This window comes from Symphalangus syndactylus, chromosome 13 (genome assembly GCF_028878055.3).
Source record: "Symphalangus syndactylus isolate Jambi chromosome 13, NHGRI_mSymSyn1-v2.1_pri, whole genome shotgun sequence".
NCBI classification, from domain to species: Eukaryota; Metazoa; Chordata; class Mammalia; order Primates; family Hylobatidae; genus Symphalangus; species Symphalangus syndactylus.
Window position 1 is genome coordinate 40,275,392 of NC_072435.2, and position 19,903 is coordinate 40,295,294.

General features: G+C 56.0%; 2 protein-coding genes across 5 annotated transcripts; one reads left to right on the forward strand and one right to left on the reverse strand.

The window, feature by feature from the left end:
* Positions 1–140: 140 nt before the first annotated feature.
* PALM3 (paralemmin 3) lies at positions 141–17,423 on the reverse strand. Of its 3 annotated transcripts, XM_055238147.2 has the most exons (8): positions 8,742–9,329; positions 5,883–5,931; positions 4,161–4,241; positions 3,473–3,615; positions 3,242–3,326; positions 2,187–2,232; positions 922–2,033; positions 141–888 (listed from the first exon to the last, which is right to left on the reverse strand). In XM_055238147.2, the coding sequence occupies exons 1-8, from the start codon at positions 8,780–8,782 to the stop codon at positions 379–381; spliced, it is 2,067 nt and encodes a 688-aa protein (XP_055094122.1). In that variant the 5' UTR covers positions 8,783–9,329; the 3' UTR covers positions 141–378. The 3 variants fall into 3 exon arrangements, with proteins under 3 accessions (XP_055094122.1, XP_063472389.1, XP_063472388.1); XM_063616319.1 differs by lacking the exon at positions 8,742–9,329 and adding an exon at positions 17,204–17,423 and having other exon boundaries at positions 141–2,033; XM_063616318.1 differs by lacking the exon at positions 8,742–9,329 and adding an exon at positions 8,199–8,435 and having other exon boundaries at positions 141–2,033.
* A 27-nt stretch (positions 17,424–17,450) lies between these two features.
* Positions 17,451–19,854, forward strand: MISP3 (MISP family member 3). 2 transcript variants are annotated; one of them, XM_055238177.2, is made up of 3 exons: positions 17,460–18,667; positions 19,182–19,255; positions 19,498–19,854. In XM_055238177.2, the coding sequence occupies exons 1-3, from the start codon at positions 18,100–18,102 to the stop codon at positions 19,513–19,515; spliced, it is 660 nt and encodes a 219-aa protein (XP_055094152.1). In that variant the 5' UTR covers positions 17,460–18,099; the 3' UTR covers positions 19,516–19,854. The 2 variants fall into 2 exon arrangements, with proteins under 2 accessions (XP_063472539.1, XP_055094152.1); XM_063616469.1 differs by having other exon boundaries at positions 17,451–18,667; positions 19,182–19,854.
* The last annotated feature ends 49 nt before the right edge of the window (positions 19,855–19,903 follow it).

The following is a 19,903-nucleotide window of genomic DNA, read 5'->3' on the forward strand; positions in this document are numbered from 1 at the left end:
TTGAGGTCTTTTTGTTACAGCAGCTCAATCTATACTCTCACTGATTGATAATCTTTGACTGTAGCAGGGTTAAGCCTCAAATTTCCCACCAGGAGGTGATGCTGTGATTCTGTGCTGACTACACACACATTCAAGCCGTCTGAGTGCTTTCACGTTTTATTTTCAAGTATAAAGGCTTCATCGCAGAAGGAGGCCAGGGTCACAGGCAGTGGGCAAGGGGTCTGGAAGCCCAGGTGTAGGTGGATGTGCAGGCTAGCTGGCTCCCAGGTGCCACGGCCAGTCCTGTGGTGCCCTGTCTGCGCCTGGGACCTTCTTCTGGGTGCCAAGAGGCCGAGGTAGCTGTGAGAGGAGCTGGACATGGGGTGGAGGGGCGTGGGTTCACATGACCGCACAACACTGGCACGTCTTTTGCTTAGGGCCGCTTGCCTCTTCACCCTCAGTGGGGGCAGATGGCTCAGGCTGCCGGGCAGGCGCATAGGTGGGCACAGGGTGGGCACTGGGGTTGGCGCTGGGCCCCTCCCCCTGAAGCAGTGGCTGGCATTCGGTGGGCTGCTGTGGGGCTGGGGTCTCTGCCAGAAGGGGTATGGCATCCCCCAAGGGGCCTTGGCCCTCAGCAGCAGTTTGGGGCTTCACTCCTTCCTCCTCCGGGGCTCCTACTGGCTTCTCCTGCGCCTGGGGTCCTTCCTCCTCTGGCCTTGTCTCCGTGTTAGCCTCAAGGGGAGGCCCTGCCTCATTCACCTCCTCTGCCTGGGATTCACTTCCTTCCCTGGACCCCTGTTGTTCTAGATTCAGATCTCCCTCGGTCCCTTGGGTCTTCTCTGTCTCCAATGATTCCTCCCCTCCCCTTTTCTCTGCCTCCAGTGTCTCCTCCCCTCCCTTTCTCTCTGCCTCCAGTGTCTCCTCCCCTCCCTTTCTCTCTGCCTCCAGTGGTTCTTCGGTTGCCTCTGGCTCTTCCTCACCTCCTTTCTTCTCTACTCCCAATGGTTCTTCTACCTCCTCCTCCTCTGCCCCTCGCTTTTCCTCATCTCCTTCCTTCTCTGCCCTCAAATGTCCCTCAACTTTTCTCTCTACGCCCAGTGGTTCCTCAACTCCTTCCCTCTCTGTTCCCAGCTTTTCTGCACCTCCTCTGCTCTCCAGCTCCAACTTCTCTCCTCCTTTCCTCTCTACCACTGGCGACATCTCCGCTCCATCCCTCCCTGTCCCTGGCTTTTCCTCACTTCCTATTCTCATGGATTCTTCCGATTTTCTCTTCCCTGCCTCCCAGGTCTCCTCGCCTCCTCCCGTCTCGGCCCTCTCAGCCCCCAGTGGGCTTTCATCTCCTCTCTCCCTCCCTGCCACCTCGGGCCCTTCCAACCCCTCCACCAGCAGCTCCTCCCACTCTTCACTGAGGGTCACTCTCTCAACCCAAATGAAGGATCCCTCCTCTCCTCCAGAGCCTCCCTGCCCGTCACCCTCAGGGCTGCCCTGGGGCATATCTTCCCCTTCTATGGAAGCTGCTGCCTCTAATCTCTCCTGGAGCCTAGTCGAGCTGGTCTGCACGACCTCAGGGACCCTGCCTACCTTCCCTGTGATCTCTGCATCGCTGCCGCCCACCCCCTCCCAGACCACCTCCACAATGCCCCTGTCCTCCTTCACCCAGGCCGGGAGCTCCAGGCTACCAGCTCCCTTCCTGTCTCCGATGGCTTCCAGTACCACTTCCTCCACCTTAGCCTCCAGCTCGGGGCCCGTGGCCCCTGTGGCACAGTCCTCTGTGGCCCTCAGCCCTTCCCACACCACACTCACCACGCCCCCTCCTTTGGCCTCGCCCACCCGCCCTTCGGATGGCACCGCCCTCTGACTTAGCCCCTGCTCTGGAGTGGGGATGAGGCTGGGGCATGGGCCATTGGCTTCTGAGGAGTCCCCTGCTGCCCCGGGGACCTGCCTCGGGGCTGGCAGAAACCCTAAGACATCCTCCCTGGGCTCAGAGGGGGACTCTGGAGGCGTGCCCACTAGTCCGGCCGGCAGGGAGGCTCTCTTGTTCAGATCAGTCTGGCCTGGGGGAGTCAGAGGCGGAGGGGAGAGGACAAAAGGGAAGACAGGGTTAAGTTGGAACAAAAGGACCGCCATCCACACTCCCCTTAAGTCACCCTCTCACACCCATGCTCTGGGGTGACCTGACCCCCAGACCTAGGGGCTCCCACACTTACCTACAGAACCTGCCTCGACAATGGACTGGGAGAGAGGACGGTGACCCTGCAGAGATGACGGAGACAAGGTCAGGCTGGCCCTCATCCCCACCTCCGGCCTCCCTGCATGCTAGGCTCCCACCCACCACCCCCAAATACCCCCAATGGCTCTCTATTACCTTCAGGATCAAACTCCACATTGTACCTCCGCCTTCCTCATCTATCTTATTGCCCTATGTTCCAGGGCCTTGCACACAGTAGGTGCTTAAACAATACTGCATTCCCATAGCCAATCTGTATTAGGGGCCTACTTTGCCAGTTACTGGTTACCATGGACAAGGGACACTTAAGCCTTTTGTTTTTGGCACTTACATTCCAATCAACATAAATACAAATTAATTTTTTTTTTGAGACGGAGTCTTGCTGTGTCGCCCAGGCTGGAGTGCAGTGGTGTAATCTCAGCTCACTGCAACCTCCACCTCCTGGTTTCAAGCGATTTCCCTGTCTCAGCCTCCCCTAGCAGCTGAGACTACAGGCACCTGCCAGCACGCCTAGCTAATTTTTGTTTTTTTTTGAGACAGAGTCTCAATCTGTCACCCAGGCTGGAGTGCAGTGGTGTGATCTCGGCTCACTGCAACTTCTGTCTCCAGGGTTCAAGTGATTCTCCTGCCTCAACCTCCCCAGTAGCTGGGACTACAGGGACACACCACCATACCGAGATAATTTTTGTGTTTTTAGTAGAGACGGGGTTTCGCCATGTTGGCTGGGCAGGTCTCCAATTCCTGACCTTAAGTGATCCGCCCACCTCGGCCTTCCAAAGTGCTGGGATTACAGGCATGAGCCACCAAGCCCGGCCTGTACTATTGTTATTCCCATTTTAGAGATGGGGAAACTAAGGCTTGGGAAAGGAAATTGACTTGCCAAGACCACAGAGCAAAGTAACAGCGGGAAGCGGATCTGAATGCAGACCTAGTGGCCAGGCTGCCCTTGGAGAAAGCTGCATTCCTGGTTCCATGTCCCGCTTTGAGGCCTGCTGGCCACGCCCCCCCATCCCACTCCCCTCAACTCCCCCTCACCTGTCTGCGCCAGCTCGGCCTGCCTGAGGGCTTGTGCTGGGCACCTGTGGAAGCACTTTGCAACAGCTGCAGCTGGGACTGGAGTCTGAAGAAGAGAGAGGGCTGCTAGGAGCTGGGCCCCCAGGCTCCTTGGGCTCCTAGGCTCAAGCTACCACCTCCTTGGAATGTGCCCAGTCTCGATCTCACCCCGCTGGGGCAGGGTTCGGGCAGAGCTAGCAGGTCTCCACTCACGTGAACAAGCTGTCTTCCAGGTTCCGGATTCGGGCCTGAGCCTGGCCCTCGGGTGACTGGGGGTCCTTCGAGGTGGGGTCCTCGGATGGCTCTGGCCCTGCAGCTGCCCCATCCATTAGCCAACGTTCCCGGAGAGACTTCCTCTGGGTAGGGGAAGGGAGTCGGGACTGGGCATACAGACTACCCCGGTCCATGTAAAGTCCCCTCCCGACCTCTGCAGGCTGGGCAGGTTATCTTATCACCACCTCACAACCAGATGCGACATACATCAGGCTGGGATACATGGCCACAGTGCCCCCCAGCGCTGCAAGTGGGCAGACATCCCTTGTTCCAAACCCTTCCAAAATGAAACGGGCACTTCCAAAGTGAAATCAGTGTCCCTCCCTACGGGCCCCTCCCTACCACAAAACTGGACTTGGCTCCTCTCCATCTCCCCCAAATTGGGACAAACGGCATCACTGTCCCAGACTTTTCCCCAAATGGAACAAATGTCCCCATGACCACCCCACTTCGTCCCTCCCAGGCTGGGAAAGACATCCCCCGCCCCGGCCAAGCTGGAACCAACGCCCCCAACTGCCCGCTCCCCCCCAAAATTGGACAGAGGCTCCTATCGTCCCCCAAACTGACTTGCACAGACACCCCCCACTTCATTCCCCAGGCTAGGCAGGCGCCCCCGCCCGCCCCCAACCTTGAGACGCTCCACGCGGAGTTTCTCCTCCTCCAGCTCCCGGCGCGCGGCGCGGATCTCCTCCTGCAGCCGCCGCTTCTCCTGCGCACAGAGGACCCGGAGCTGCCCGCCGGCCGGGCGCGGCCTCCACCACCTCCTCTTCCCTCCCTTTCCCCTCCCTCCTCCGCGGGGCTCCCGGGAGCTCCCGGGGCTCCCGAGGCAGCGAGCCCGGCGCGGGTGGCCCAGCGCGGGTCTGCACCCAGGGCGGGGAGGGGGCTGCGGAGGCGCTGACTCAGCGGCGGGCGGAGTGGGGGGGTGCGGGGCGGGGCGGGGGCGGGGCCGGCCGCGCCCGGGATGCTGCGGAGGCCTCGCCCGCGCCCAATGGGGGTCTGTGGATGGGGGGTGTAGGGGGTGGGGCCTTGGGACAGCGATCAGGGGGAGGGGCAGAGCTGGGGAGCTCCGAGATATGAGGTTCAGGAAACGGGAATCAAAGGCAGGGTGCGGCCGGACGCGGTGGCTCACGCTTGTAATCTCAGGACTATGGGAGGCCGAGGCGGACAGATCACTTGAGGTCAGGAGTTCTAGACTACCCTGGCCAACATGGTGAAAACCCGGCTCTACTAAAACAAAAATTAGCTGGGCGTGGTGGCGCGCGCCTGTAATCCCAGCTACCGGGGAGGCTGAGGCGGGAGACTCTCTTGAACCCGGGAGGCGGAGGTTGCAGTGAGCGGAGATCGCGCCACTGCACTCCAGCCTGGGCGACAGAGCGAGACTCCGTCTCAAAAAAAGAAAAAAGGAGGGGAGGGTGCTAGTGAGATGGGGGTCCGAAATGGGGATGCAGCCATCGGAGCCCAGAGTAATGGAGTGTAGACATGGAATCTAGAGAGATGGGGTGCAGAGGTGGGGGTGCAGAGAGATGGGGTACAGAAGTGGGGTACAGAAGTGGGGTGCAGATAGCTGGGGTATAGAAGTTGAGTGCAGAGAGATAGGGTACAGAAGTGGGGTATAGAGAGATGGGGTGCAGGGAGATGGGGTTCCATAGATGGGGAATAAAAAGGAGGGTGCTAGTGAGATGGGGATCCAAAATGGGGGTGCAGCCATGGGGTGCAGAGATGGGGATCAAAAGGAGGATGCTAGTGAGTAGTGAGATGGGGGTGCAGCCACGGGGGTCCAGAGATACTGAGGTGTAGAAGTGGGGATCAGGGAGATGGGATACAGAGATAGGGGTCAGAAATATGGGGTACAGAAGTGGAGGTATGGATAGGTGGGGTATGTAAGTGGGTGCGGAAAGTTGGGGTTCAGGGAGATGGAGGAGGGAAGGATGCGAGACAGAGATAGGATCACAGTGGTAGAGACCCAGAGATGGGGGAGTCCAGAGAGGGATCAAAGTTCCCAAGGAAGGACTCTCAGGATGGGGGCTGCGAGGTAGGGAGATTTGAGAGATAGCGGTCTGATAAACGGCGGTCCGAGAGATGCGGCTCAGGCATGGGGTTTTTGGGAGGCTGGGGTTCGGGAATGAGGCATAGACGATGCAGGTTCTGGAAGTGCGGGGGCCACAGCTCCCCATTCTGAGGGTGGTAGTGACCGGACAGGGACTGGGGGGCAGAGAGGGCTGAGAATTGGTGTGGGAAGCCCTGGGCGGGCTGGAGCTGAGGGCGCTCTCCGCAGAGATGACGGAGAGACGAGGAGGGAGCATGTGGGAAAGTTTGGGGGTGCCCAGGGCGCGGGGAGGGCGTCACTTACAGCGATGACTTCTAGCCGCTGCCGGTAGAGGGAGCTCTCCGCCATAGGCCTGTTGGGAGAGGGCAGGGGCTTCGAGGGGCTCCCAGAGGCCGTACCCGTCTGGAATGCCCCTCTCTTGGCCAAGATCCCTGAGCAGTGTGGAAACTGCCCCGAGCCCAGCACTTTGCCTCTGTTTCCCCCTTTTCACCTGGGAAGAGTCTGGGCAGGGGGCGAGGGTCTTGGGAGGGGAACTGAGCAGTGACCATGACTGGTGAGGCTAAAGCCCTTCCTAAATCTGGCTTTGCCTCTCTCAGCCTCAGTTTCCTCATCTGTAAAATGGGCAGGAATAGCTTGACCACCCTGTCCTCGCCACCGCCGATCTCAGAGGACCCTTGCAAAGAGCTATTCATGCAGGCAAAAGCTTAGGATACAGTGCTACAAAAGTAGTCCCATTGTTTATGAATAATCATAATTTATAAAATTCCATGATGAATAATATGTATGATTAATTATCATAACCATCCCCAGTCCGACCTGCAGAAACTCTCAAATGCCACCAGGCCCCTAACAGGCTGTGTGCCTCTTTCTCTTCCCAGCCCCACACCCTCTCTGGACCTCAGCTCCTACCCAGAATTTCTCAAGCGCTGTGGGGTAAGGGAGTCTGTGGCCCTCCCACTGTTGCCATGGTAACTCCAGAGCTGCCTTCTCCACCTGCTAACCCCCCTCCCTGGGGACAAGGATCACTGGGTCACTCTGCCTAGGACTGGACTCTGAGCTGGGAGGAGGGGGACTTGCCATTTAAGCTTTAACTCGAGATTCCCCTGTCGTTGTCTTCCTCAAAACATCTCTACTTCTCAGCCTCCAGAGTGGCCTGTGGACCCACTTAAGCTCCCCCTGGAAGCTGGAGGGTGACTGTCATACTGCAAGATGATTAGGGGGCAGTCAGTGTCACACCAACCTTATCAACACAGACATGCATTGGGCACCCCTGATTATGTCACTATGTTGACCATGTCACAGGCCAGTATGTAGAAAGCAATGTCTCTGCCTGTCATCTCCATCACCCGGCATGCACAGGCACTGATCAAACCCTCAAACATTTATTAATTTGAACAGTCACCCTACTGGGTAAGCCTCATTGCTCAAACTCCAGCTAGGACCTCCCAGATCTTCTGTGGCCACAACGTGAAGGCATAATAGCACTTATAGTGCTATATATATGATATATATATATATACACTATATATAGCATATAGTGTTCTAAGTGCCCTACGGGGTTTCCGCTGGGTTCCCACAGCCACCTCTGCCTCCCCCTCCCTGCCTCTATCATGACACAGTGGAGTCAACTCTTTGCTGAATTGACATTCCAGCTAAGAACAAAATCAGCCAACCATTAGCTAGCCCGTAACACGTGTCAGGTGCAATGTAATTCATTGAATCCTCCCAATGACTCTAGGAGGTAAGCTATATGAATGTGTCCATTTTATGGATGAGAAAACTGAGGTTCTGAGAAGTGGCAGCAGTGTCCAAGGTCATGGAGCCAAGATCAGAACTTGAAGCTGTCAGATCCAAAATACTGAAAACACAGCTGGTGAGGCGGGCAGGGGTGCAGGTCCAGGAACCCCCATCAAGGTAGCTAAGAGATCAGCCAGAAGACCCTGAATGCTGTTTGGGGCAAGGAATTGAGGCCATGCTCTCTTTTTTTTTTTTTTTTTTTTGAGTTGGAGTCTCGCTCTGTCGCCCAGGCTGGAGTGTAATGGCTCAATCTCAGCTCACTGCAACCTCCACTTCCTGGGTTCAAGCGATTCTCCTGCCTCAGCCTCCTGAGTAGCTAAGATTACAGGCATGCACCACCATGCCCGGCTAATTTTTGTATTTTTAGTACAGACAGGGTTTCACCATACTGGCCAGGCTGGTCTCGAACTCCTGACCTCAAGTGATCTGCCCGCCTCGGCCTCCTAAAGTGCTGGGATTACAGACGCGAGCCACCGCGCCTGGCCATGAAGTCATGCTTTGCAAGATATCCCAAAGGAAGCCCAGATTCGGTGCTTATAGGTTTGCCCCTGGGGGAGGGCTGAAGTCCCGTGGTCTCCTGTACCACCCCCAAGATGTAATCTCCCTGCCTCTTCCTTGCTGGGGGGGATCGGGTTCCCATTGCTAAGCAACCAGGTTTGTAGTTGGTGAATAATGCAATGGAGGACCTAGAAGGGTGAGGAACCGAATTGGGGTCCCTAGTGTGGGGGAAAGCCCCTTTTCCAAAACTCTTTCCAAACCTCTGAAGCCCCCTCTACCCTTTTAACCTTAAAAACCCCTCAGCTATGAAAAGACTTCACACACCCCATTCCATCTTGCTTCTCTCTAACTAAGTCCGGAAGAACAATGTAGGCGGCCCGGGCTTCTGGCCACCCGCAAGAGTTGGTGGCCATTTCATGAAGGAGGTCATCCTTGCAATGTTGCCATTGTCTTTTGCAGGCTGGGAGCTTTTAACTTCTGTTGGATCTCAAGCCTTTTCTCCCACCCTGGACGCTGAGGGGGTGATTCTAGAGGCAAAACGTGGAACCCAGTGACCCTGACCTTCCCCACTCCCCGCACCACAGCAATAGCCCCACCCTCTGGCTGGACTTTGGGTTCTCAGCCCTGGCAGCGGAAAATTCCCGAAGAGGAAGAGGCAGGGGGAACCTATATCTCTCTCCCACCCCATGACTCTTTAAGGAAGGGTGACATTGACGAGCCTATGGGGTTGGCTGGCCACCCACTCCACTCCCCGGGTCCCCTTAGGAGAGGCCACTGGAGCTCTCAGCTCCCAGACAAGGCCAGCATCCCCCATGAGCCCCTCCCAAGGCCCTGCCCACCAGCCCCCCTGACCCCCCAGACACTTACATGGGTGTGGCCAGAGACCACACCTGGCTCTGCAGGGCCATCTCTGCCCAGAAGTTCACTTTCTGGTCTCCGAGTTCTGGACCCACCACCCGCCTGCCTGAAGGTGCCCCGGAGGCTGTGGCTTGGCTGCCTGGAGTGGGGGGGGGCTGCGGGCGGGCACCGGGAGAGCTGGTCCAGCGGGTTTGGGCCAGGGAGGCGGGAGGCACACCAGAGAGGGGGGCTGGGGGCTGGAGGGCAGTTCTGGGGAGGTACTATCAGCTGTCCTGATAAATTATTCACCAGCCTCTGGCCTCTTTGTTGCACTCAGCTGCCTCCCGGAAAACACGCTTTCACACACGCGTGGTCAAGCGTGGGGGTGAGAGTACTGAGTCGGTGACTCCCCCTGCCACCAGAGAATGGCATTTCTACTTGGCACCCCAATCATTTTGAGTCTGACTGCCGGCCAAGACTCACCCACACGAGAGCACCATTGCATAGCACACAGGCTGGAGACTGTTTTATTTTTTTAGAGATGGGGGTCTCACTCTGTTGCCCAGGCTGAAATGCAGTAGTGTGATCATAGCTCACTGCAGTTTCAGACTCCGGGGCTCAAACAATCCTCCCTCCTTGGCTTCTCAAAGTGCTGGGATTACAGGCATGAGCCACCACACCTGGCAGATAACATTTTTTAAAATTATTTTTTGAGGCCAGGCGCAGTGGTGCACGCGTGTAATCCCAGCACTTTGGGAGGCCCAGGTGGGTGGATCACCTGAGGGCAGAGTTCGAGACCGGTCTGACCGACATGGTGAAACCCTGTCTCTGCTAAATACAAAAAAAAAAACTTAGCCGGGCCTGTAACCTCAGCTACTTGGGAGGCTGAGGCAGAAGAATCACTTGAACCCAGGAGGCAGAGGTTGCAGTTAGCCAAGATCGCACCATTGCATTCCAGCCTGGGCAACAAGAGCAAAACTCTGTCTAAAAAAAAAACCACTTTTTGAGCCAGGCACAGTGGCTCATGCCTGTAATTCCAGCACTCTGGGAGGCCGAGGTGGGCGGATCACAAGGTCAGGAGTTTGAGACCAGCCTGGCCAACATGGAGAAAGCCTGCCTCTGCTAAAAATACAAATTAGCCAGGTGTGGTGGCACACCTGTAGTCCTAGCTACTCGGGAGGCTGAGGCAGGAGAATTGCTTGTACCCAGGAGGCGGAGATTGCAGGGAGCTGAGATCGTGCCACTGCACTCCAGCCTGGGTGACAGAGCGAGACTCTGTCTGAAAAAAAAAAAATTACTTTTTGATCGTGGTAAAATACACATAACAAAATTTACTATTAGTGGCATTTAGTATGTTCACAATATTATGCAATCCTCACCACTGTCTGGTTCAGAATATCTTCATCAACCCAAAAGGAAGTGGTCACTACTCATTCCCCTGCCTCCCGTCCCTGGCAACCACCAATCTGTGTCCATCTCTATGGATTTGCCTATTCTGAACTCTTTTACTTTAGATGGAGCCTCAGGCTATTGCCCAGGCTAGAGTGCGATGGCACAATCTCGGCTCACTGCAACCTCCATCTGCTGGGCTCAAGCAATTTTCCTGCCTCAGCCTCCCAAGTAGCTGGGATTACAGGCACCCGCCATCATGCCCAGCTAATTTTTGTATTCTTGTAGAGACAGGGTTTCATCATGTTGGCCAGGCTGGTCTTGAACTCCTGACCTCAGGTGATCCATCCTCCTTGGCCTCCCAAAGTGCTGGGATTACAGGCGTGAGCCACCGTGCCCGGACTATTCTGGATAGTTCTATAAAAATGGACTCACAGGCTGGGCGCAGTGGCTTATGCCTGTAATCCCAGCACTTTGGGAGGCCGAGGTGGGTGGATCACCTGAGGTTGGGAGTTCGAGACCAGCCTGACCAACATGGAGAAACCCTATCTCTACTAAAAATACAAAAATTAGCCAGGCTTGGTGGTGCATACCTGTAATCTCAGCTACTTGGGAGGCTGAGGCAGGAGAATCACTTGAACCCAGGAGGCAGAGGTTGCGATGAGCCAAGATCACGCCATTGCACTCCAGCCTGGGCAACGAGAGCGAAACTTGGTCTCAAAAAAAAAAAAAAAAAAAGACTCACACACTATGTGGCCTTTTGTGTTTGGCTTCTTTCACTCAGAATCACATTTTAAAATTTCATCCATGTAGCATGTATTTATTGTTCCTTAATCCCTTTTTTTTTTTTTTTTGAGACAGAGTCTCACTCTGTCACCCAGGCTGGAGTGCAGTGGCGTGATCTCGGCCCACTGCAAGCTCCACCTCCCGGGTTCACATCATTCTCCTGCCTCAGCCTCCCAAGTAGCTGGGACTACAGGTGCCCGCCAACATGCCTGGCTAATTTTTGTATTTTTAGTAGAGACAGGGTTTCACTGTGTTAGCCAGGATGGTCTCAATCTCCTGACCTCGTGATCTGCCCGCCTCAGCCTCCCAAAATGCTGGGATTACAGGCGTGAGCCACCGCGCCTAGCCCCCTTAATTCTTTTTTTATGGCTGAATAATATTTCATCATATGACTATACTATATTTTGCTGATCCATTGATCATCCATTGATGGACATTTGAGTTATTTCCACCTTTTGGAGGAAATAAAATATTCTATTTATTATTTATTTATTTATTTGAGACAGTCTCACTGTGTCGCCCAGTCTGGACTGGAGTGCAGTGGTGTGATCTTGGCTTACTGCAACCTCTGTCCCCCAGGTTCAAGTGATTCTCCTGCCTCAGCCTCCTGAGTAGCTGGGATTACAGGCGTGCGCCACCACACCTGGCTAATTTTTATGTTTTTAGTAGAGGTGGGGTTTCACCATATTGGCCAAGCTGGTCTTGAACTCCTGACCTCAAGTGATCCACCCCCCAAAGTGCTGGGATTACAAACATGAGCCGCCACGTCCAGCCTATTTAACTGTTTGTAGATTGATTTTATAACTGTTAAATATTTAGATGTCGGAACCAGGCGTGGTGGCTCATGCCTGTAATTCCAAGTACTCAGGAGGCGGAGGCAGGAGGATTGCTTAAGTCCAGGAGGTTGTGGCTGCAGTGAGTTGTGATCACGCCACTGCACTCCAGCCTAGGCGACAGAGCAAGACCCTATCTCAAATAATAATAATAATAAGGCATTATTCTAGGCATGGGGGCATTGGGTATAGAGATGTACTAGACAAACAGAAAATGCTATTATGCAGCTCACTTTCTCGTATGGGGAGAGAGACAGATAATACACAAATAGAAAGCAATATAAAAGCAATTGGTGCCAGGTCTGGTGGCTCATGCCTGTAATCCCAGCACTTTGGGAGCCCGAGCAGGGCAAATCATCTGAGGTTAGGAGTTCGAGACCAGCCTAGCCAACGTGGCGAAACCCCCGACTCTACTAAAAATACAAAAAATTAGCTGGCCATGCACTTGTAATCCCAGCTACTCAGGAGGCTGAGACAGGAGAATCGCTTGAACCTGGGAGGCGGAGGTTGCAGTGAGCTGAGATGGCGCTACTGCACTCTAGCCTGGGCAACAGAGCAAGACTCCTTCTCAAAAAAAAATAAGAAGAAGAAGAAGAAGGCTGGGGCCAGGCGCGGTGGCTCACGCCTGTAATCCCAGCACTTTGGGAGGCCAAGGCAGGCAGATCATGAGGTCAGGAGATCGAGACCATCCTGGCTAACATGGTGAAACCCTGTCTCTACTAAAAAATACAAAAAAAAAAAAAAAAAAAATCCAGGCACGGTGGCAGGCGCCTGTAGTCCCAGCTACTCGGAGAGGCTGAGGTAGGAGAATGGCATGAACCCAGGAGGCAGAGCTTGCAGTGAGCCGAGATTGCGCCACTGCACTCCAGCCTGGGCGACAGAGCGAGACTCCCTCTCAAAAAAAATAAAAAAGAAGAAAAAAAAGATGACTGGGTGCGGTGGCTCATGCCTGTAATCCCAGCACTTCGGGAGGCCGAGGTGGGTGGATCATGAGGTCAGGAGGTCAAGACCAGCCCTGCCAACATGGTGAAACCCCGTCTCCACTAAAAATAGAAAAATAAGCCGGTCACGGTGGTGCGCACCAGTAATCCCAGCTACTCGGGAGGATGAGGCAGAAGAATTGCTTGAATCCTGGAGGCAGAGGTTGCAGTGAGCCAAGATCGCGCCACTGTACTCCAGCCTGGGCGGCAGAGTGAGACTCTTTGTCAAAAAAAAAAAAAAAAAGAATAAAATAAAAATAAAAGCAATTGGTGGCAACCGCAATTGAGGGTGAGTTATTGAGAATACCTGGAATGAGGCTAAAGAAGGAGTGCTATTGTAGGCTGGGTTATCAGAGACCACTTCCCTGAAGAAGCGACATTTGAGGTGAGACCTGAATAGAGGAACCAGCCATGTGACTGTCATTTCAAGCAGAGAAAACGGCAGTGCAAAGGCCCTGAGGTGGGAATGCAGTTGGGGGTGGGGTTAAGGGAAGTACGAATCTGAAATGAAGTGACACAAAGGGACAGTGTGAGAAGATGTGACCTGAGAAGTGGGCAGGGCCTGCTGGGGCAAGGTAGATAATTCGTATTTTTATTCTAAATTTAGTGGGAGCCTTTGTTTTATTATTATTATTATTATTATTTTAGAGATGGTGTCTCACTATGTCGTCCAGGCTGTTCTTGAACTCCTAGGCTCAAGCGATTCTCCTGCCTCAGCCTCCAGGGTAGCTAGGATTACGAGCAAGCCACTGTGCGTGGCTTGATGGGAACCTTTGAGAGGGAGGAGGTGGCTGGAACAAGGATGGAGAGAAGTGGATGAATCCAAAATCTGTTTGGAGGCGGAGTCAAGAGAGTTTGCTGATGAATTGGAGGGTGGCTAAAGGAAAGAAATTAAGGCTGACTCCTGAGGTACTTTTTGGCACAAAGAACTGAATGGGTGAAATTGACACACATGGTGAGGAGGAGTAGGGTTGGAAGAACCAAGAATGTGGTTTTGGAAGTGTTCAGTCTGAAATGTCTATTAGACCGGAGACTTCTAGATATGAGTTCAAAGCCTAGGGGAGGAGTCAGAGTTAGAGATATAAATTTGGGAGACATCAGCATAAAGATTATATATATATATACACATATATATATAGATATACACATATATATATATATTAGAAGTGGAGTCTCGCCCTTGTCATGTTGCCCAGGTTGGTCTCACACTCCTTTCCTCAAGTGATCCTCCTGCCACAGCCTCCCAAAGCACTGGGATTACAGGCGTCAGCCACCGCACCCAGCCTAGTTTTTTTTTTTTTTTTTTGAGACTGAGTCTCACTCTGTCACCCAGGCTGGAGTGCAGTGGCACGATCTCGGCTCACTGCAACCTCCGCCTCGCAGGTTCAAGGGATTCTCCTGCCTCAGCCTCCTGAGTAGCAGGCCCACGCCATCACGCCCACCTAAATTTTTTTTGTATTTTTAGTAGAGACGGGGTTCCACCACGTTGGCCAGGCTGGTCTCGAACTCCTGACCTCAAGTGATCCAGCACCTCGGCCTCCCAAAGTGCCGGGATTACAGGCATGAGCCACTGTGCCCAGCCCAGCCTAGATATTTAAAACATGAGATTGAAATTTGTCAGAGCCTGAGTCCTGACAGGAAAGATTGTGCACTTGAGGCTGGGCGCAGTAGCTCACGCCTGTAATCCTAGCACTTTGGGAGGCCGAGGCGAGTGGATCATGAGGTTAGGGGTTCAAGACCAGCCTGGCCAAGATGGTGAAATCTTGTCTCTACTAAAAATACAAAAATTAGCTGGGCGTAATGGTGGGTGCCTGTAATCCCAGCCACTCGGGAGGCTGAGGCAGAGAATTGCTTGAACCCAGGGGGTGGAGGTTGCAGTGACCCAAGATGGTGCCACTGCACTCCAGCCTGGGCAACAGAGCAAGACTCCTTTCTCAAAAAAAAAAAAAGGCTGGGCGCGGTGGCTCCTGCCTGTAATCCCAGCACTCTGGGAGGCTGAGGTGGGTGGATCACCTGAGGTCACGAGTTCAAGACCAGCCTGGCCATGGTAAAACCCCGTCTCTACTAAAAATACAAAAAATTAGGTGAGCGTGCTGGCACATGCCTGTAATCCCAGGTACTTGGGAGGCTGAGGCAGGAGAATTGCTTGAACCCGAGAGGCAAAGGTTGCCGTGAGCCAAGAACGCACCATTGCACTCCAGCCTGGGCAACAAGAGCAAAACTCCGTCTCAAAAAAAAAAAAAAAAAAAAAAAAAGATTGTGCACCTGAACACAGTGGTTGATGAGAACTTAATAAAGACCCAGTTTATAAAGCTGGAGGGGAAACCATCAAGGCACAGTACAAACACCCTGGGTTAGCAATGCCTGGGAGCTGTGACCACCTCTTTGCCCTGGAGAGAGCTGTGTAGAGCTACTGCCTGTAGCAGAGGGATGTCACCAATGGGGCTTGGAGGGAGGGGACATGGGATAAACTTTTTTTTTTTTTGAGACAGAGTCTCGCTTTGTCGCCCAGGCTGGAGTGCAATGGTGCGATCTCGGCTCACTACAACCTCCATCTCCCAGGTTCAAGCAATTCTCCTGCCTCAGCCTCCCAAGTAGCTGGGATTACAGGTGCCCACCACCACGCCCGGCTAATTTTTAGTATTTTTAGTAGAAATGGGTTTTTGCCATGTTGGCCAGGCTGGTCTCAAAATCCTGACCTCAGGTGACCCACCTGCCTCGGCCTCTCAAAGTGCTGGGATTACAGGCATGAGTCACTGTGCCTGGCCAACTTTTTTTTTTTTTTGAGACAGAGTCTTACTTTGTTGCTCAGACTAGAGTGCAGTGGTGTGATCACAGCTCACTGCAGCCTTGACCTCCCTGGGCTCAGGTGATCCTCCCACCTCAGCCTCCTGAGTAGCTGGGACTGCAGGCACACACCAACAACGTGCTGCTAATTTTTGCATTTTTTGTAGAGATGGGGTCTCACTACATTGCCCAGGCTGGTCTAGAACTCAATGGCAGATGGCTCAAGTAGGAGTGTGAAGTAGGAGGAAATCAGGAGGGGGTGGTGTGCCCAAAGACCAAGGGGCTAATGAAGAGGAGGACAGGGAATGAAGTCAGTGATTGAATCTGCCAAACGGACATCATAGGTGCCCTTGTCAGAAAAAGCTCCTAGAAGCCAGGTGCGGTGGCTCATACCTGTAATCCCAGCACTTTGGGAGGCTGAGACGGGCAGATCATGAGGTCAGGAGTTCGAGACCAGCCTGGCCAACATGGTGAAACCCCCGTCTCTACTAAAAATACAAAAAAATTAGCTGGGCGTGGTGGCACACGCCTGTAATCCCAGCTACTCCAGAGGCTGAAGCAGGAGAATCGCTTGAACTCGGGAGGCAGAGGTTGCAGTGAGCCAAGATCACGCCACTGCACTCCAGCCTGGGTGACAGAGCGAGACTTCGTCTCAAAAAAGAAAAAGAAAAAAATGTTCCTGGGAATGGGGGCCAAGAACCCAGCCCAGTTGGCATGGCTGGAGGAAGGACCAGGAGATGATACAGTGGGGAAGGTCCTATAGAGACAACTTTTTTCCCAGAAGTATACAGCTTATTTAATTAATTAATTTATTTATTTATATATTTTGAGACAGAGTTTTGCTCTTGCTGCCTAGGCTAGAGTGCAGTGGTGCGATCTTGGCTCACTGTAACCTCCACCGCCCAGGTTCAAGTGATTCTCCCACCTCAGCTTCCCGAGTAGCTGGGATTACAGGCGCCCACCACCAGGCCTGGCTAATTTTTTCTTATTTTTAGTAGAAACGGGGTTTGGCCATGCTGGCCAGGCTGGTTTCGAACTCCTGACCTCAGGTGATCCTCCCGCCCTGGCCTCCCAAAGTGCTGGCATCACGGGCATGAGCCTCTGTGCCCAGCCGGTAACTGTATTTTTCCTTCTGGTCACCCCAGAATGGTGGGGTTGGGGGCAGGTTCTGGGAAGAGTCTGCTTCCATTAGGGGAAAAGTGGAAAATGTCCCTAGGGGAGGGTGGCCCGCGCAAGGGCATCGATCCTGCCCTTGAACCGCATGATCTGGCCCCAGCTGCTCTCTCCCCCTACTCTGGACGCCTCCTGTTTCCTGTCTGGGCCTCCCCAGGCGCCCGGGCCCAAGGTGACCGCCTTTCAACCGCAACCGCTAAGCTGCGCCCGGGGCGCGCTGTGTCCGTCTCTCCCTCCTCCCTCAATCCGCGAGTGCCCTTGGCCGCGGACACCTCCCGGATTTTTCCGGGAGGAGAGGGGAAGCCGCTTCTCGGCTTGGCGGGGGCAGTGGCGCGCGGCTGGGAACCTCGCTGAGCCCAAGCACTGGTAGGGAGACCCCAGCGCGCAGTAAGGCGGCTCCTGGCGCCCCCTTGGGCCGGAGCTGTGCGCTGCAAGGCTGGATCGGAAGGAGGGCCCAGGGGCCTGAGGAGTCGCTGCCTGCCGGCTGACACGACTGAGCGGGGCTGCCCGGGTCCCGAAAAGACGGCTTCGGGGGACACCTCACCAAGGGGCTAGTGGTTCAGAACCCCAGTCCGACGCGCTGCTGGGCCCAGTCTCCGGGACGATGACGAGGACATGGCTCTGAAAAAGTGCCAGGGTGCGCTCAGTAGAACCCAGCACCCAGAATGGCCCCCCAGAGAGCGGGGCCGGGTCTAGGGAAGCCCTCTTCCAAGAAGTCCTGTGCCCTGAGGTGACTGGGCGCGCTAGTTGACGAAACTGAGTGCCCCACCGAGGCGCCCCTGTCCCGAGGGCGGGGCCAGGGCGGGGCGGGAGTCTTCCTGGCAGGTGCCGGGGGCGGTGCCCGGCCCTGCCCCCGGGGGCCGTTCCTGGAGGCCAGAGGCGGGTCAGAGAAGCGGCCGGTGCGGGCGACGCCTTGGAACCCACAGGCCGCCACTGCCGCCACAGGTGCCTCACAGTGCCCTCTGTCCTCGCTCTGGGAATCAAAACCCCGGTTGGGAACTGAGGCTTCCGAGCTGCTTCCAACCCTGGACACCAAGGCCCCCACCGGCCGGAGAACGAAACCCTGGGGTTGTCTGAAGAGGGGGGCCAGGAGTCCCCAGGGCCAGACAGCGAAGCCCCAGAGCTGCTGCGGAGCTAAACACCGAGGTCCCCAAGCCCCCCGCAAAGGACGTGTTGATCTTGGAGCAAGAGAGCGAAGTCCTCGAGCCATCAGTCGAGCAGGACGCAGAGAGCCCCGGGCTGTCCACAGCTGCGGGCTTTGAGAGTCCCGAGCCAGGCAGAGACGACCCTGGGCCGTCCGAAGCGCAAAGAGCGGAGGTCCAGGGGCAGCGTCCCTGTCCAGGCCCTAAGACCTCCTCCTCCAGGTCCGACTCGGAAGCCCCCCACCCGCGTTTTCCGCCGTGCCCCGAGGCTCCCCAGCGTCCCCCGGAGGAGCGGTTCATGGAGACGCCCATCGAGCGCGAAATCCGCCGCAGCTGCGAACGCGAGGAGAGCCTGCGCCGGAGCCGGGGCCTGAGCCCGGGCCGCGCAGGCCGTGAACTCGTCGAGCTGCGCGTGCGGCCGGTGCTCAACCTGCCAGGTCCTGGCCCCGCGCTCCCGCGCGCCCTGGAGCGGGCGCGGGCGGGCGCGCAGATGCAGCGGGACATCGAGCGAGAGGCCCACCGGCAGGCGGCGCTGGCGCGCCCCGCGGCCCCCGAGCCGCGCGCCCGGTCGCCGCCGCAGCCGCTGGGCGAACTCAAGCGCTTCTTCGAGGCCGCGGCGGGGAGCGGCTCCTCGTTGGGGGCGGGGGACGGCGCGGGTCCGCAGAGGCTGCCAGAGCCTGGGGGACGGCCGCGCTCGGCCGTGCAGGGCGGGTGCCCGGTGCTGGGCAGCGCCCCGCCGCCTTTCACTCCGTCACTGCTGGAGCAGGAGGTGCGCGCGGTGCGCGAGCGCGAGCAGGAGCTGCAGCGCCAGCGGCGCAGCGTCTATGGCACCGCGGAGTTCAAGGAGCCTACGCCGAGCCTCACCGGTAAGCCGCGGGCGTAGCAACGCCGGGGACCCCCAGGGTTCCAGCCGCCCCCACCGATTGCCCAACTTCAGTGGCCCCTCCTGTGGCCCTCCGATTCTCGGGGTCTCTCCCTCCAAGCTCCCAGACTCCCTCTCAACTTTGTCTCTTGCCTACCCCTCTGGAGCTCCATTACTCGTTGTGATCCACCCCTCCACCGGGAGTGATGGACTCTCTGATCCACACCACCCAGGCTGCGCAGGGGTGGGGGCATTCCAGATGTCTTCCTTTTTGTCGGGTTCCAGGGAACCCTGACTGGGTTCTGGCACTCCTGGGTCCTCCCTCTGAATTTTCGGGCTCCTGCTTCTCCATTCTGGGTTCACCTCCCTCCTCCCTCGGGTTCCTGGGTGCCTGGAGTTGAATGGAGGCTTTCATGGGGAGGCGGAGGGTGAACACCTGTGTGTGTTTAAGGGGTGCGGCCGGCCTCTTTTATCCTGGCTGCCGCAAGCTGGTGAGCTGAGCGCCCCTTCCCCCGCAGCGAGCAGGGGCGACGGAAAGTTGGCGGTGATCTGGCCCCCCCGCAGAAAGGTCTCAGAGAACGGCCTGGAGCAGGTGGGAGCCCCCTTACCCGTGCGCCTCTAGCGCTTGTCGGTCCCCCCACCCCTCCGGTGCCAGGACGCTGGGTGGGGAAAGGTGCATCCCTCCTGGAGGGCCACTCTGGTCAGAACTCGGTCTGGGACGCACCCCCGGGGTGAAGAGGAGACGGTGGTCTTGGGGCCCAAACCGCCACCCTGAGCCTGGATGCAGTGCGCAGGTCCCTGAGGCCGGCCTTCCTTCTGGCCCTCTGTCCCCAGGAGGAGCGCAAACCTTGAGGTTTGAAAAGGCTGGGACCCCCGGCCGGAAGTAACATACGCGTCAGAGGAACAGGGCGGGGGGCGTCTAGCAGAAGGCCTGGAGAAGGGTCGGCCCTCTGCATTGGGGAAGATGAAATCGACTTCCCTTTGTGAAATTAACCAGTCCCCTCTATAAAACTTACAGTCCCCCATTGGGAAACTGACCACCACCCACAACTCCGCCAGTGAAACTGCCCAGCCCTTCTCTGCCTAATTGCAAACTGAACTACCCTCTCCCTTGACTGTTAAGAGGGCCGGAGTTACCGCCTCGATTGCCCCACTCCCCCCACCCCCAATAAAGCCTCTTCTTTCAGGGCACTGCAGCCTGTTTTTTTCTGGGTCCTCTTCGTCTGGGGTGGGGCGGGAG